The following is a 15,899-nucleotide window of genomic DNA, read 5'->3' as shown; positions in this document are numbered from 1 at the left end:
CACCTTCAGCCAAGGATAAAGCTGACCTGCTAGTATCCCATTTTTCTTTCAACTCATATATTAATGATTTTGGTAAAATACCTCCCACCATTCCCAGCATGCTCCATTCAATGCCTCCTGTGGTCTTCCATCAAAATGATGTCTGAACGATTTTAATGAATCTTGATGCTAAGAAAGCTCCAGGTCCTGATGTTATTTCTCCACTTTTTCTGAAAACCTGTGCTCCTGAACTTACTCCTGTTCTTTGCCGCCTTTTTTTCACTTTCTTATTCCAAAGGTGATAAATACACCTCCCATGCAATTATCACCCCACTGCAATTACTTCTACTCTTTCTAAGGTAATGGAGAAATCAATTAACTGCCAACTCTTAAACTACCTAGAAACCTTCCGTCTGATCAACGATAGCCAGTACTGATTCAGTCAGTGTCGATCCACTGGTGATATTCTGGCTTATGTTACCCACTTATGGACAAATTCAATGGAAAAGTTTGGTGAAACACAAGCAGTTGCTCGTAACATCTCAAAGGCTTTTGACTGTGTTTGGCCTAAAGGTCTTCTAAACAAGCTTCCATCTTATGGTTTTTCAACTGTTTTTTGTAATTGGTTATCCAGTTTCTCTCTGACTGCTCACTGAGAGTGATGGTAGATGGCTCTTTGTCTTCTAATTTCTCCACTAATGCTGGTGTCCCCCAAGGTTCAGTTCTTTTCCTCACTCTTTTCCTCTTGTATATTAATGACTTTCTTCCACTGACTGGAAATTCTATCCATAGTTTTGCTGATGATAGCCCATTGCTTTCCACTTTCCAGTTTGAGAAACCTTGTCCTCTTCCATCAGCTTCAACTGTTCGAATATCTGCTACCAATTCCTTAAATGCTGATCCCCAGGTAATTCTCCAATGGGCAAAGACAACTTAGTTGATTTCAATCCTTCAGAAATTCAGTCCTGTCTTATATTTCGAAAATGGATTCTTCTGCTCCTATGCTTATCTTTGGTGACACTCTGATTTCTAGGCAAGATGATATATATCTTTTGGGGATTACCCTGACTTCTAATCTCTCTTGGCACATGCACATTACAAATATTGCTTCCTCTGAAACTAAAAAACTTGGTTTTCTCTTTCACTCACAGCGTTACTTTTCTTCCAAATAGCTGTTCATTCTGTATAAATCGCAAAACTACCCTACCATGGAATAATGTTCCTACATCTGGGCCGGTGCCCCAAAACCTCTCTCAGGCTTCTAGATTCCATTCAGAAGAGGGCAGCTAGGTTAATTAAAGACTCATCTCTAACAGAGTCTCTCCACCCTCTGTCTCATAGATGTACTGTTTCTGCTGCATGCTTTTTCTACAGATACTTCCATGGGCAATGTTCTTCTGAATTGGCTTCTATAATTCCCACTCTCTCTTTCAAAACAGCCCAAACAAGTGTCACCACCAGCCAACATCCATTTACTGTCCAACTTCAAACTCACAGAAAAACCAACTTTTCATCTTCCTTGGTTATTCATTCAACTGCTGTTTTCTGGAACAACCTTCCTTCATATGTATTTCCTGAAAATTACTCTACAGAATTTCAAGTCTAATGTCAAGAAATATCTTCTTTTGTTTTCTCAACCTCCAACCCATGCATGGCACTAAATACTGTAGGTTTTATACCTCTCAAGTTTGGGGTTTTCATAAAAAAAAAAAAAAAAGGACCATCTAGACAGGAATGCAGTCATATTGCGATCACAACATGGATTTGTTGAGGGGCGATTTTATCTGACCAATCCGATTGAATGCTGTAATGCAGTAACAAAGGAAATGGATGCAAAAAAATAATTTTGAGAGCATGTACTTAGATTTCTGAAAAGCCTTTGATACTGTTACACATATCAGACTGCAGAAGAGTTGGAATAGTGTGGTGCTAGTGACAAGTTACTTGTAATGAATAAAGGAGTGGTTCATTGAGAGAAGACAAAGAGTGGTTATTAATAGGCACTGCTCCTCTTGGACTACCGTTATTATGGAGTTCTGCATTACTCAGTGCCAATTCCATTGTTTTCTATATTTATCATTGATATTGATGGTGGCTATCAGGCTCAAAGTCTAAGTTTGCATATGACATGAAGGTTGGCAGGGTGATTAATGGGGAGTAATCATGCTACTGCAACAAGATCTAAAAAATTTAGGCAGATCGGCTGAGATATGCCAATTGAAGTTTAACATTGACAAATACCAAGTAGTGCTGCATTTGGTTAGTAGTAATCCCAGAATAACACACCAAACGTGTGGTACTGCAGTGGTGGAGAATGAAAAAGATGTCAAAGTAACTGTGCAGTTAGATATGAAGTTCTCTAAGCAGTACAGAAGAGCTACTAAGACAGCTCATAGCGTTTTGTCTAATGATATATAGGAAGTTTGCCAGCAGGTAATTATAATGTTCTTTATACTCTGGCATGACCACCAGGACAGTGGAGTTTACAGTAAAAAAAAATCATCAACACAAATATTAATTGTATTTAGCAGTCACGGGCTTGAACCCTGGTCCATTCAAAGAGCGTGTGCTACTGCACTCACGCTCCTGACCACTCAGCTATGTCATTTTGTTTAAGTCAATGACTAGCTCACATTTTGAGTATTGCATACAGGTCTTGATGCTTTATTTTAGAAAGGATGTGCTGTCAGAATGAAGAACAGCACTGATATTAGTGAGGGGAGTAAATATACCCTCACCAAGAAAGGCTACAGTTCTGAAAACTGTAGCATATGAAGATTAGGCAGCTATAACAAGATCTGACTGCAGTGTTTAAAGCTTTGAATGGACTGAGTAAGCGGCATCCTTTCAAATTGAGGAAGGAGGTTTGCAATACAGATGTGTGGAAATTTTATTCAGCTGGCAGATAGTTGATTATTGGGGGAAACTTCCATCTGGTGTTATGGAAGGAGTGGCTGGAATTAATTCAAGGAAGAACTAGAAAAACTTTTAGAGGGGATGGGCAGTTGATATGGAAAGTGGTTTTTTATTTATTTTTTTATTTTTTGCTGATTCTGTATAAGCTTGCTTCCTTGCATAATTTGACACTACTAATCTAATAAGGGGCAAAGTGAAATCACCCATTATAAGACACTCGTACTTGCTTGTCCATCCATCTGCATCACAATCTTCTAGTTTGTAGCATATCTCCACTCTCAATTTATCTTTTCATCTTTTTGTGTGGAATGCTACTTCACACCAAACAGATTCTTTGTCGGTATGTGTAAGTTCTGAATTTGGGAAAGCTTTTGCCGCACTCAGGCTGTTTTTGAAAAAAGGCATGATACTATCACCACTTCTATCATGATTATCCTTCCTACATACATTATACATACCACAGCCCAATTTACTGTTCCCCATTCTGGGTGACTTCATTTGTTAACCCAGAATGAGTTGACTGTTTTCAACAAAGCACTGAATGTGCTTTGTTGAAAACCAATCTAAAAAGTTCTGTGGAGTTTCTATCAGAGGAATAGCAAAATAAACTAGAGTAGTCACTACTTAAATAAAAAGCATTGAACAGAAATAGCTAAACCTTCTATTTTACCCAACACCATCCTATCAACACTCAGAACTGTCACCACATTAGATAAAAACAGGCAGACACCTTCACACAATTTCAAATTACAAGCTATAGGGAAAATGCACCCAAACATCATACTTAATGACAACGTCACAGTTCTCAGTCAACCATGCTTTAGAACACACAATAATGGGAAAATATTTTAAGACAATCCAATCAATAAGGGGAGTTTTTTCTTCAAACTGTGGATATTCTGGTAAAGTACTAACATAACTTCTGTACTACAACAAACTGTGCACGGTGTTAAGGCATGTATGAGAAAACTGACATTTTAGTATTAGTATATGTGTCTGATGAATGGCAGCACCTGGACCGTCAGTTCAAATCTGCCATGTTTCGCTATGGTGATAGTGGACATGCCTGTAGGTACAAAAATAAAGTAAACACGAAGGAAACCATTTCAGGTTAAATTAGGAATCCAAATCGAAGGAAATTTTGTTTAGAGTTAGACTTTCTTTAAAAATAGGGAAACCAATTAGAGATAGACAGCCTGATATAGTTAACCACTCAACTGTTTGCAAAAGAAGGAATTATACCGAAAATTATACATCTTTAAACAAATAGTTATACAAACTGTTTGAGACAAAATCAATTATGCAGAAAATTTACAGATTCAAAATATGTTCAAAATTATAGAGATACAAAATATACAAAGATGTACAGAATTACAAAATATACAAAGATGTACAGAATTACAAAATATACAAAGATGTACAAATATACAAATAATTATACAAAAAAAAATTATTACACATTCAGAGAGTGAAAAAAAAAAAAAAGAAAAAAGGAATTAGCCATTAAAGTTGATTAATGTCCTAGTCCAACAATTAATGTCCAGTCAGTTCAAGACATGAAACAGATGTACAGCACAATAAATTTTACAAGATAATGGCATAAATTATATTCTTGTCATACTTTACCACAGAATCTAAAGAAAACAAAGGTGTTATTTAAATATAAACTTAGAATCACTACTTACAAAATATGAACATATTTACAAAATGTCAAATTTTAACACATGTCAAAAACAACAGGGCAAACAGTTGATATGAATGTTACAGCTTATACAATTTGTGCTATCAGGCTAATAGCAACAAGAAAATATTCCTTAAAATTAAGAATTTAACAAATTTGGGGGAAAAACTTGGTGAAATTCTGAAAGAATTTGGGAATTATGAATGAATTTAAGTTAAGTATAGGTACTGATTAATACAGGTGACCCCTGCTTAACGGTGATAATTCGTTCCGGAAAAACAGAGTGCTAAGTGAATCCATGCTAAGCGAGCACTGCATTCCCATAAGGTAACATATGTATTTGTGAGTTGCGGTTGGTGCCATAGAAATATTTAATATTCAAATATTTGTACAGATAAAATATTCTGCATTACATACGTATATAATTATGTGGTAACTACTTACGTATCAAAAGTAAACTTAAAATTCCAATTAAAATAATGAATTTAATTGATTTTAATTGATGAATTTAATCATGAAAAATGTGTTGATTTTGGGTTGAACTTTGGCCCTCTTCCAAATAAACTAAAAAGGGTATTAATTTTAAATCCCCTGCAGTGTTACCACCCAACAATAAAGGTAACCGATCCTTTGCCGCTTTGAAACCTGGCATGTTTTTTCTTCTTTCAATATGAAACTTCTTTTAGGTATTTGTTTCCACAAAAGTCCTGCTTCATCTATGTTAAAAACTTTTTGAGAAGTATAACACATAATACCCCTCTTCAATAATTTTAACAAGTTCTTTTTTGAAAGTTTCGGCTCCTTGATCTGCACTAGCGGCTTCTCCCTGGATTTTAAATCTATTCAACAAGCCCTTACCAGTTTTAAATGGTTCCACATTTTTTTTTTTTTTTAGGTGAGTTTTCTTCAGATCATCATATTGACTAATCTCTTACTCTCTCTCTTTTTTTTTTTAATATTTAACAACCGAATTCTGCATTGGAATATTATCTTCAATAAAATTAGTTAAAGTCTTTCCATTTCAATCCTAATAGCCAGCCTAGTCCTAGTTGCTTGCGGTGGAACAGCTATCTTTCCCGCTGTTAAAATTAATTCTTTATTTTTTTATAATTGTTCTTACAGTTAAAGTTGCAAGTCCTAAATTATGGCACACATCCGCTTGTCGTTGACCGGAATCGATTCGCTTAAAAATGTCTAATTTAATTTTCAAATTCAGTCTTTTTCTTACATTTATATGTTTCTTATGCACAGTTTATGGAAATCATGCAGTGATTTCTATAAACTACAATGGTATGATGTAGTCCAGTGGTCAGGAGTGACATTACAGTAGTACTTGTTCTTTGAGTAGACTGTGGTTCTAGTCCATACTACTAAATACGATTAACAGTTGTATTTTATAGTCTTCGTACTGTGCCCAGACGTTGTTGCCTTTTCATTCTTATCGGCCATTATTAGCTCCTCGAAAATGTAACTGCATTGGTTGCATTAATTACAATACAATGTTCAAGTAAACTGTTTGCATTAATTGTTCAATGCAATGTTCAAGTAAACTGTTTGCATTGGTTGCATTAATTACAATACAATGTTCAAGTAAACTGTCCGTTACGCACGATGTCTAATACTGTACTGAGTGATGACTAGACTTCGGATAAATGCATATAATGCAAATATTACAAGCAATATACTTGATCATTTTTTAAAATGTTGATCTCGGAACTACATAACAAGTCACTGTACTGCAATTAAATTAGCGTGCGATAAAATTTCACTGAGCAAGGGAAAATTTCTCAAATCGGCGTGGGAAACATTTTAATGCTGTTTTGCTATTCATTTTCAAGCTATCGACTCCATCAAATAAAATGATTTCGTTAAATATGCCAAAAATGCAATCTGTAAAAGAGCATTATAGTGATCTGTGACAGCGTTATAATATAAGAACAGTATTATAGCGAATCAGATTAAAGAGAACGGCGTTATAATGGACGCCTGCTGTAATATAAAATAAGTTTATAATTCAAACAATAATTGTTGCCTTTTAAGAAAGAAAGAGCATGAGAAATTCTGAAAGAAAGTGGGAGAGGAAACAAAGACATATTCCTGACCAGGAGTAACAGAACCATGACAGGCAGTATATATGAATGAAATTCATTGTAAATAGGGCAAAAGAAAAGAATGTGGGTCAAATCCTCAACACAACTGCAAAGACAAAGTTTGGAGTTGGAAAAATGGAAATAGGCAAGTTTAAAATTTAAGGAACCGTGCCCTGTTAAAAGAAAGCTAGAAAAAATGCTGGGAGAAAAACATTTATGAGTGTTTTTATTAACAAATGTAACTTCTGGAATAAATAATTTTTTAATAAGCCTCTTTGGGAATCAGACCAGTAAAGTTGCCAACGGTCATGAAGAATATTTAAAATTCATTGTTTTTCTTGTTTAGGACTGGAGGACATGTCAATTTGATTTCCATTGAATTCTGTAGTGAGGCCCTTATGAATGAAGTAAGAAACTCCACGGTAAATTAATTATAAGTCTAAAGGTAGTGAATCAGATAAAACTTGTAGGGCAGAAGTAGAGACAGTTCTACATGCCCTAACTAGTACTAGGAAGAAACTACACTGGATCGAACTAACCTTGGACTGAACTGTAAGCAATTTAGTGCATCTAAACCAGGCTGCAACAGCATAACTGGTAAATGATAAAACAACAACTTTGTATAATGTATACAAAATCTAGTGGTTCAGACCCCAGTCCTGACGGGAAATGCAAACAATTTGAAAAACAAATTTTTTCACTTTGTCAGACAGATGATTCTGATGGGGAAGAAAGGTAAGCCAATTATCAATCAGTAATCCAAGGAATTTTGTGGCAGTTACAAAAGGAAGAGATTTACCATTAATTTTTATGAGAGGAAGATGAGTTGGCGAGAGAGTGTCTTTGAAGACCATCATACAAGTTTTACTGTAAGAAATAGTAAGTTGTTAAGCATTGACCAACGAGAAAGTTGTTGAAGAACAGAATTTGCGTTTTATTCTAATGAATGGTGAGAATTTCCATAAAAAAGAACTAAATCATCCGCATATGCAAGTGATGAATAATTTGGGAAAACCTTTAGCAACTGTTGATTGAAAACAGGATTCCAAGAATAGACCCTTGCAGTCATCCATGTAAGGCTTTCCGAGAAACTGCATTAAAATTTGATGTAACCTTAACAGATCTATCTGAAAAATTATTTCTAATAAGTTTGTATAGGTTAGCAAGATAGCTCAGTGTTCTATGACGTATGAGGGGTTGTTGTTTGTTTTGTTGGTTTTTAGGAGCATTAGCAACTAAGGCCATATTGCTCCGGGATATGCGGTGGTCATTCCTTGACCTTTCCGCATCCTCCGTATTTGGTGGTGACGGGCTCGAACCCCGGTCTAATCAAGAAGCTTGTGCTGCGCACTGCTGCTCCTTCCCACCTGGCTACGGAGGCGCCCCGTATGAGGGGCCCTCTCCCACCAAAGAGAGTCAAAAGCGCCCTCAAAGTCAATAAAAATTGCCAGGATGTATTTAGAAGACAATTTATTAATGAAATTCAGAAGAGTAACAAGGGCACTTCAACTCCAGAACGAAAACTATACTAATTACTAGAATAGCTGTCTGTGTCCTGAAGCAAATCCAGGATTCTATATGAGACCAAATGTTCTAGGATCTTACCAAAATTAGATAACAAAGCAATAGGTCTGAAAAACCGAGGAAGATTAGGAGACTTGCCAAGTTTCAACAGAATTCTTAAGGTGGCAGATTTCCAGGAATTTGGGAAAACAGACCATTGTAGACATTTATTTTATAAATTTAGAAGAACGTTTAGACAGCAGGAGTGAAGTTTTATGAGAAAACTGACAGTGATTTAAGTGATTTGTGTTGTTTACCCAGAGTTATTAAGTGAGACACAATGAAATATGAAGAATCCCATAAAGTTTTATTTTTGCCATATTTTCTGCTTCAGCACAAGTGTAAATATGTATCTTGGTGGATAACTGCCACCACTGACATTAGGTACTGCTTGTTTTATGTTTAATTAGTGTATAAAATGATTCATTATCTTGACTATTATTATTTATCTGTTTATTTATTTATTTATTTAATTGACAAAATATAGTAACACACATGCATGTGTTAGTTTGAATTTTTGTATGCTTAAAAGGATTTATGAACTTGAAAATGGAAGAGACTAGTAATTTTATGTTATTTGTTTTGTTTATAGTATTTTTATTTTTTTTTTATAACAGAATTAATAAAAGTTTCATTATGTTGAAAATTACAACTGTGAAAATCACAAATTTTTCATAAAAAATTACATTTAATAAATATTGTAATTCATTAGAAAAAGGGCAAACATTGGTTTACTGCAATCAGAAGTAAAATAAAAAAAATTTTAAGAAATAAAAAAGAAATTGGTGGGCCTATCAGGCCCTTTGTTACCAGGTAACAATTATGTTTGGGGTATCATCACTCGCATGGTTAAGAAAAATATTTTTTCAATAAATAAATAACACACAAAATGAGGACCCCCCCAACAAATTAATGGTACTTACACTACATGCAATAGTTCTCTGTTGTTCAGAACTTCGAATAATTACTGATGAGAACGAAGGGACTAATAGTTTCTGGTCAATGTTTTCTAATTCATAATCTTTGTACACTGAAATATTTAAAGATTCTAGAGTTGAGTGTACATTTTCTTCAACTTCTTCATTAGGGATACAAGAACCCTGCAAAGTTTTTTTGTACAAAATCAGTTTAAATAAATTATTAATTTATGTTACTATAGTGATATAAAGTTATAACAAATTTATCTTGACAAAATGTATTATTTTTTCTATTAATAATTAGATAAGTTCTTATATTAACAGTCATTAACAAATGGTATTGTACAGCCAGGATCTTCAAAACTGCAATCTTCAAGAATTTGAGTGCATATGTTCATCCTATTATCCATGAATTTTAATTCAGTTTATGCCCCATAGATCAACTTTCTTGAATTTAGCCCTGTGATTGTACTTCATGCATGTTAATCTGGTAAGGATCATGAGCTTATGACAAAACTTTTGACTCTATTCAGCTTAGAGTGGTAATGCTTTGTCTGCAGAGCATTACCACTTTTACTTGACTATAATGTGTCTATTTCACTATTTGATCCTCTTATGGAGTGTTACAGGGCTCTCCTCTGAACCCTCTACTGTTCATCATATATTTCAATGACCTTGCTCTGTCTTGAGAGCATTGCTATTTTTACTTGACTATAACAGGTCTGTAAATGTTGTTCTTGAAGGAGTTTCATATTTTACCCTCTTGTGAAGTGCTACAGGGCTCTCCTCTGGACATCGCTACTGTTCATCATATATTTAAATAACCTTGCAACAGAGCTCCAAGCTTTTATTGTCAAACAGCAAATCTTTGCTGTAATATTTGCTGTAATAAAAAGCCGTGAATTAGGGTTGAAATTGAAAGTGTCTGCAATTCTGCCCAGACACGATAGGAGGGAGTATATGATGAGAGCCCTGTCAATCAATTCGGCCCTGGAAAGATTGTGCAGGGCTCAAGGGGTAGAATTTTTTTCAGCCTAGTCTGTACTTGTTAACAGGAGAGACTGCTTCTACAGGGATGGGATACACTTAAATAGAAAGGGTGCAAGAATGTTTGCTGATGCTATCGAGGCAATGTTAGGTGGGTCGGAAAACTGCTAGATTGGGGGGATACAAGGACTAATAGATTAACAGTAGCCACTGGCAGAGGTGAAAGTGATTCTTGCACTGCTTCTATTGGAATGAGCCGCAGCCTGGAAAATAAGATGCAGGATATTTCAGAGACTGCTGGGAATCATTGGGGTACAAGTAAACACATGGGTTGTGTTAGGGTAGCTAAGAAAAAGAACAGGTGCATGTATACTTGTGTGTACACCAATGCTAGGAGTTTAGTAAATAAATTTGATGAATTTGAGGTATTGCTCAAAACATCAAAGGCAGATATTGTGGGGATTTCAGAGACGTGGTGTCACACAGATAAAAGAAATGCAGAACTGGAATTTGGGGAGTACAATGTCTACAGAAAGGATAGACAGGACAGGAAGGGAGGAGGGGTTATGCTATTAGTTAAAAAACACACAAAATCCAAGGAAGTGAAGCCAGTCGACATCGCTGGACAGTGCAGTGTCGAGTCAGTTTGGTGTGACATAAGCATTGGGAGATCAAAATTGAGAGTAGGAGTGTGCTATAGGCCTAATGACTCTGATGAGTATAATAAGAAACTGTTCGGAGAAATAGAGTGGGCCAGTAAATCAGAGAGTCTTATAATGGGGGATTTTAATTTCCCAGATATTGACTGGAATTTGGGGGCTGGTCACTCACACAGTAGCAAGGCTTTTGTGGATTTATTGGATGATTGTTTTCTACATCAGCATGTTCGGGAGGCAACTAGAGGGAGTAATACTCTTGATTTGATTATCAGTAGTGATTCTTCATGCATTAAGAATCTGCAGATAAATGAACCACTTGGTGGCAGTGATCACAGTGTGCTGAAGTGGGAGTTACTCAAAGAGGTAACTACCATTAGGGGTAAAGGGAAGGGGTATTGCTTTCGTAAAGGCGACTACAATGGACTGAGACAGTATTTAAATTCTGTACAGTGGGATCAACTGATGATATTGCCAACAGCAAATTCAAAATGGGAAGCATTCAAAGAACTTATCGTGGAAGCTACTAGGCTTTACATACCAACTAAGAAATATTGTTCAAGGTTTAGGCCTAAATGGTTGTCAGATGAACTAATGAGGCATATGGCAGAGAAGAAAAATGCATGGGATACATACAAATTAACACGTGACACGGACGCCTATGATAGATACAAGTTGATCTGTAACCAAGTTACAAAGGAGGTTAGGCAGGCGAAGGCAGATTACGAGAGATCCTTGGCAAGGGATGCGAAGAAAAACAGCAAAGAGTTCTTTACTTATGTAAACTCTAGAAGGAAGGGGATGAATCAGATTGGTCCACTTGAGATCGATGGGTCAACTGTTGATGACCCTGCTCGGGTAGCTAACAAACTAAATGAATATTTTGCATCGACATTCACACATGAGGAGTTATTCAGCGAGGGGAATGCCAGAGGTGTATTCAACTCTAGCAGTAAGCTAGAGAATCTTGTAATAACTGAGAGCAAAGTGGAGGAGAAATTGTTGAAGATAAACACAAGAAAGGCACCTGGGGTGGATGGGATCTATCCAGTTATATCAAAGGAGGCAGCAAAGGAGGTAAGCAAACCCTTAGCCATAATTATGAGAGCTTCCTTGGACTCAGGGGAGGTACCCATTGACTGGAGATGTGCAAATGTGACCCCAATTCACAAAGGGGGATCAAAGGCTGACACAAGTAATTATAGACCTGTGAGTTTAACTTCTGTTCCCGGAAAATTAATGGAGGCACTGGTGAAAGAAGCACTGCAGGATCATCTAGACAAGACTTCAGTTATAGCTAGGACACAGCATGGTTTTGTTAAGGGGAAGTCTTGCCTGACCAATTTGATTGGATACTATGATGCAGTCACAAAAGAACTGGATGCAGGGAATAACTTTGATATTATATACTTGGATCTTAGAAAGGCTTTTGATACTGTTGCACTTGGGAGACTGCTGCACAAATTGGAGCAGTGTGGCATTGGAGGCAAGTTGCTGCTATGGATAAAGGGGTGGTTGAGGGGGAGAAGACAGAGGGTGGTAATCAATGGACACTGCTCATCGTGGACTAATGTTATTAGTGGAGTCCCTCAGGGTTCAGTATTGGGGCCTTTATTGTTTTCTGTATTTATAAATGATATTGATGATGGTATATCAGGCTTAATGTCCAAGTTTGCAGACGATACGAAGGTTGGCAGGGTTGTCAAGGACACTACTGACACTATGCTGCTGCAACAGGATTTGGAAAGGTTGAGCAGATGGGCTTCGAGGTGGCAAATGAAGTTTAACATTGACAAATGTAAAGTACTACATATGGGAAACAGCAACCCCAGAGCAACGTATCAACTCTGTGGTACTACACTGACAGTGGTAGAGAATGAAAGGGACCTGGGGGTGGTGGTGGTGCAGGCAGATATGAAGTTCTCTGAGCAGTGCAGACGAGCTGCAAGAGTAGCTCATGGTGTATTGTCAATGATATATAGGAATTTTTCTAGCAGGGATAAGGAGGTGATTATTCCCTTGTATAAGGCAATGGTCAGGCCACACCTAGAGTACTGTATACAGGCCTGGAGGCCTCATTTCAGGAAGGATGTAGAGCTGCTGGAACGAGTACAGAGAAGGGCAACTAGATTGGTGAATGGGACAAAGGGGTTCTCTTACGAAGAAAGGCTTAAGTTTTGCAAATTACAGTGTCTGGAAACTAGGCACCAGCGGGGTGATCTGATAGAGGTGTACAAAGCCTTGAATGGTTTGAGCATGCTCAATGCTGATGGGATTCTTCCTCTAGCTCAGAAAAATCACCTGAGAGGGCATAAATTCAAATTGAGGAAAGACAGATGTAGGATAGATGTGCGGAAATTTGCCTTTAGCCAGCGGGTGGTTGGTGGGTGGAACAGACTTCCATCCCTTGTCGTGGAAGTTGATAGCCTAAATAAGTTTAAGGCTCAGCTGGACAGGTATTTCGAACGAACAGAGGGGTGAAGTGGAAGTGGTTATTTTTATTTATTTATGTTACTTTTTTTTTTTTTTTTTTTTTTGGCTGATGCTGCATAAGCTTGCTTTCTTGCATCAAATGCCTCTACTAATGCTAATGCTATTCAAATCTGCAAGGTCATTGATTCAACATAACATGTGATACTCATATTTTGCAGTCTTATAAAGTATTGAATCAATGGCTCTGTAGGGAAATTATTCATCTCATATTGGCTCACTGAAAATAATATGTCTATAAATATAATTGCAAGTTAGGTCAGTTTTTTTAGGAATTGCCATCTTAAAAACTTTAGTACTTTTGAATTATGTCGCTCAGGAAGAAGTTGGAGTTGTTGATCACTTCTGCAACCTCTGTGTTTATCTGTGACATGATCTACTGTATATCTTGTGGATTCGTTTTTTTGGTTTTAATGGTGCAAAAATGTTGAGGATTATAATGAGCCAGGAAGAGAGCTATATCTCATATAAATAACACTATTCCCAAAGATTTTTGGCTTCAGGGCCTCATGATTTATTTTCTGCTTTATTAGTTTAAATCGACATATTAACTTATTTTCTAGCGTAGCTTTATATTCCTATTATGGTACTTAAGTTTAAAGTAACTTAGATAGAGATTTTGTAGGTATTACTTAGTATCGGAAAGAGTATCAAATCCACGTGTTTACCATTCGTAAATGCCATTGTTACGGGAAAATTAATCAGTAAAATCTATTAATCTTGTCGAACTTCATTGGCAATTAAATTGTACTTTTAACTATACATATAACCACTTAGGTTACGTAACATAAATAATTAGTAAAAATAAATAATTAATACATAACTTGATACGGAAGTTATATAAAGGGATTTCGTAGATAACACTCGTTACTGAAACAAATATTTCGTAGATAACACTCGTTACTGAAACGTAAATATTTCGTAGATAACACTTGTTACTGAAACGTAAATATTTCGTAGATAACACTCGTTACTGAAACGTAAATATTCCGTAGATAACACTCGTTACTGAAACATAAATATAGCGTTATAACTGTGTTTGGATATAAGTTTAGGATTTAATTTTGTACAGAAATTGAAATTTTATTGAAAGTAAATCTAAATCATGACTCAAACCAGAGCAGCAAAGCAAAAGGCTTAAGCTAATGGGAATGCTGTGGCCCAGGGGAGAACTGAGGGAGGGGGGGCAGTTGTCCTCTGAATCACAGCCTTTTAAGATGCACTATTTGTTTGATGTTTGCGGAGCAGTCAAGTATGGGACATGATACTGCCATGGGGGATGTCTTTGTATGTGTGCGATGGAAGGAGTGTAAGGAGATCAGACGACAACTCAGCGTTGTTATGGGTCTATATGAGAGCTTGAAGGACAGGGTGGATGCCCTCGAAGGATTACAAGTGAGGGCCCATCAAGCTCTCAGCTGCCCACACCAATGCCAGAGCTTGCACTTGGTCATCGCGCAACACAGCGGCAACCCCCAAGGCAGAATGCGCTGGTCCCAAAGGAACTAGTAGTTGTTGGTGACTCTATTGTCAGGGAAACGGGAAACATGCTTTGTAAAAGGACAGGTGGAACAGGACCAGGGTATGTCTGCCAGGGGCAAAGGTTGATGACGTTGTAGAGCGAATATCATCTTTTAAGGGCGCAAAAGGTGATATAGTTGTACACGTTGGCACTAATGATATTAAGAGTAGGAGACCGGCGGAATTACTTGACAAGTACAGGTCACTGATGAAAAAAAGCCGTGAATTAGGGTTGAAATTGAAAGTGTCTGCAATTCTGCCCAGACACAATAGGAGGGAGTATATGATGAGAGCCCTGTCAATCAATTCGGCCCTGGAAATATTTTGCAGGGCTCGAGGGGTAAAATTTTTTTCAGCCTGGTCTGTACTTGTTAACAGGAGAGACTGCTTCTACAGGGATGGGATACACTTAAATAGAAAGGGTGCAAGAATGTTTGCTGATGCTATCGAGGCAGTGTTAGGCGGGTCGGAAAACTGCTAGATTGGGGGATACAAGGACTAATAGATTAACAGTAGCCACTGGCAGAGGTGAAAGTGATTCTTGCACTGCTTCTATTGGAATGAGCCGCAGCCTGGAAAATAAGATGCAGGATATTTTAGAGACTGCTGGGAATCATTGGGGTACAAGTAAACACATGGGTTGTGTTAGGGTAGCTAAGAAAAAGAACAGGTGCAGGTATACTTGCGTATACACCAATGCTAGGAGTTTAGTAAATAAATTTGATGAATTTGAGGTATTGCTCAAAACATCAAAGGCAGATATTGTGGGGATTTCAGAGACGTGGTGTCACACAGATATAAGGAATGCAGAACTGGAATTTGGGGAGTACAATGTCTACAGAAAGGATAGACAGGATAGGAAGGGAGGAGGGGTTATGCTATTAGTTAAAAAACACATAAAATTCAAGGAAGTGAAGCCAGTCGACATCGCTGGACAGTGCAGTGTCGAGTCAGTTTGGTGTGACATAAGCATTGGGAGATCAACATTGAGAGTAGGAGTGTGCTATAGGCCTAATGACTCTGATGAGTATAATAAGAAACTGTTCGGAGAAATAGAGTGGGCCAGTAAATCAGAGAGTCTTATAATGGGAGATTTTAA

General features: G+C 37.1%; 1 protein-coding gene across 1 annotated transcript in view; it reads right to left on the bottom strand.

Annotated features, from left to right (window-relative positions):
- Nucleotides 1–15,899, bottom strand: part of LOC150084765 (cilia- and flagella-associated protein 61) — a 135,221-nt gene that overhangs the window by 100,685 nt on the left and 18,637 nt on the right. Inside the window, exon 2 of the mRNA XM_090375522.1 lies at nt 9,153–9,329. Within this exon, the coding sequence (XP_090231648.1) occupies nt 9,153–9,329 (177 nt within the window). The remainder of the gene's footprint in view (nt 1–9,152; nt 9,330–15,899) is intronic.

Source organism: Mastigoproctus giganteus, chromosome 6 (genome assembly GCF_048544385.1).
Source record: "Mastigoproctus giganteus isolate SK-2022 chromosome 6, ASM4854438v1, whole genome shotgun sequence".
In the NCBI taxonomy this organism is placed as follows: domain Eukaryota; kingdom Metazoa; phylum Arthropoda; class Arachnida; order Uropygi; family Thelyphonidae; genus Mastigoproctus; species Mastigoproctus giganteus.
This window is presented reverse-complemented; position numbering and strand designations above follow the sequence as displayed.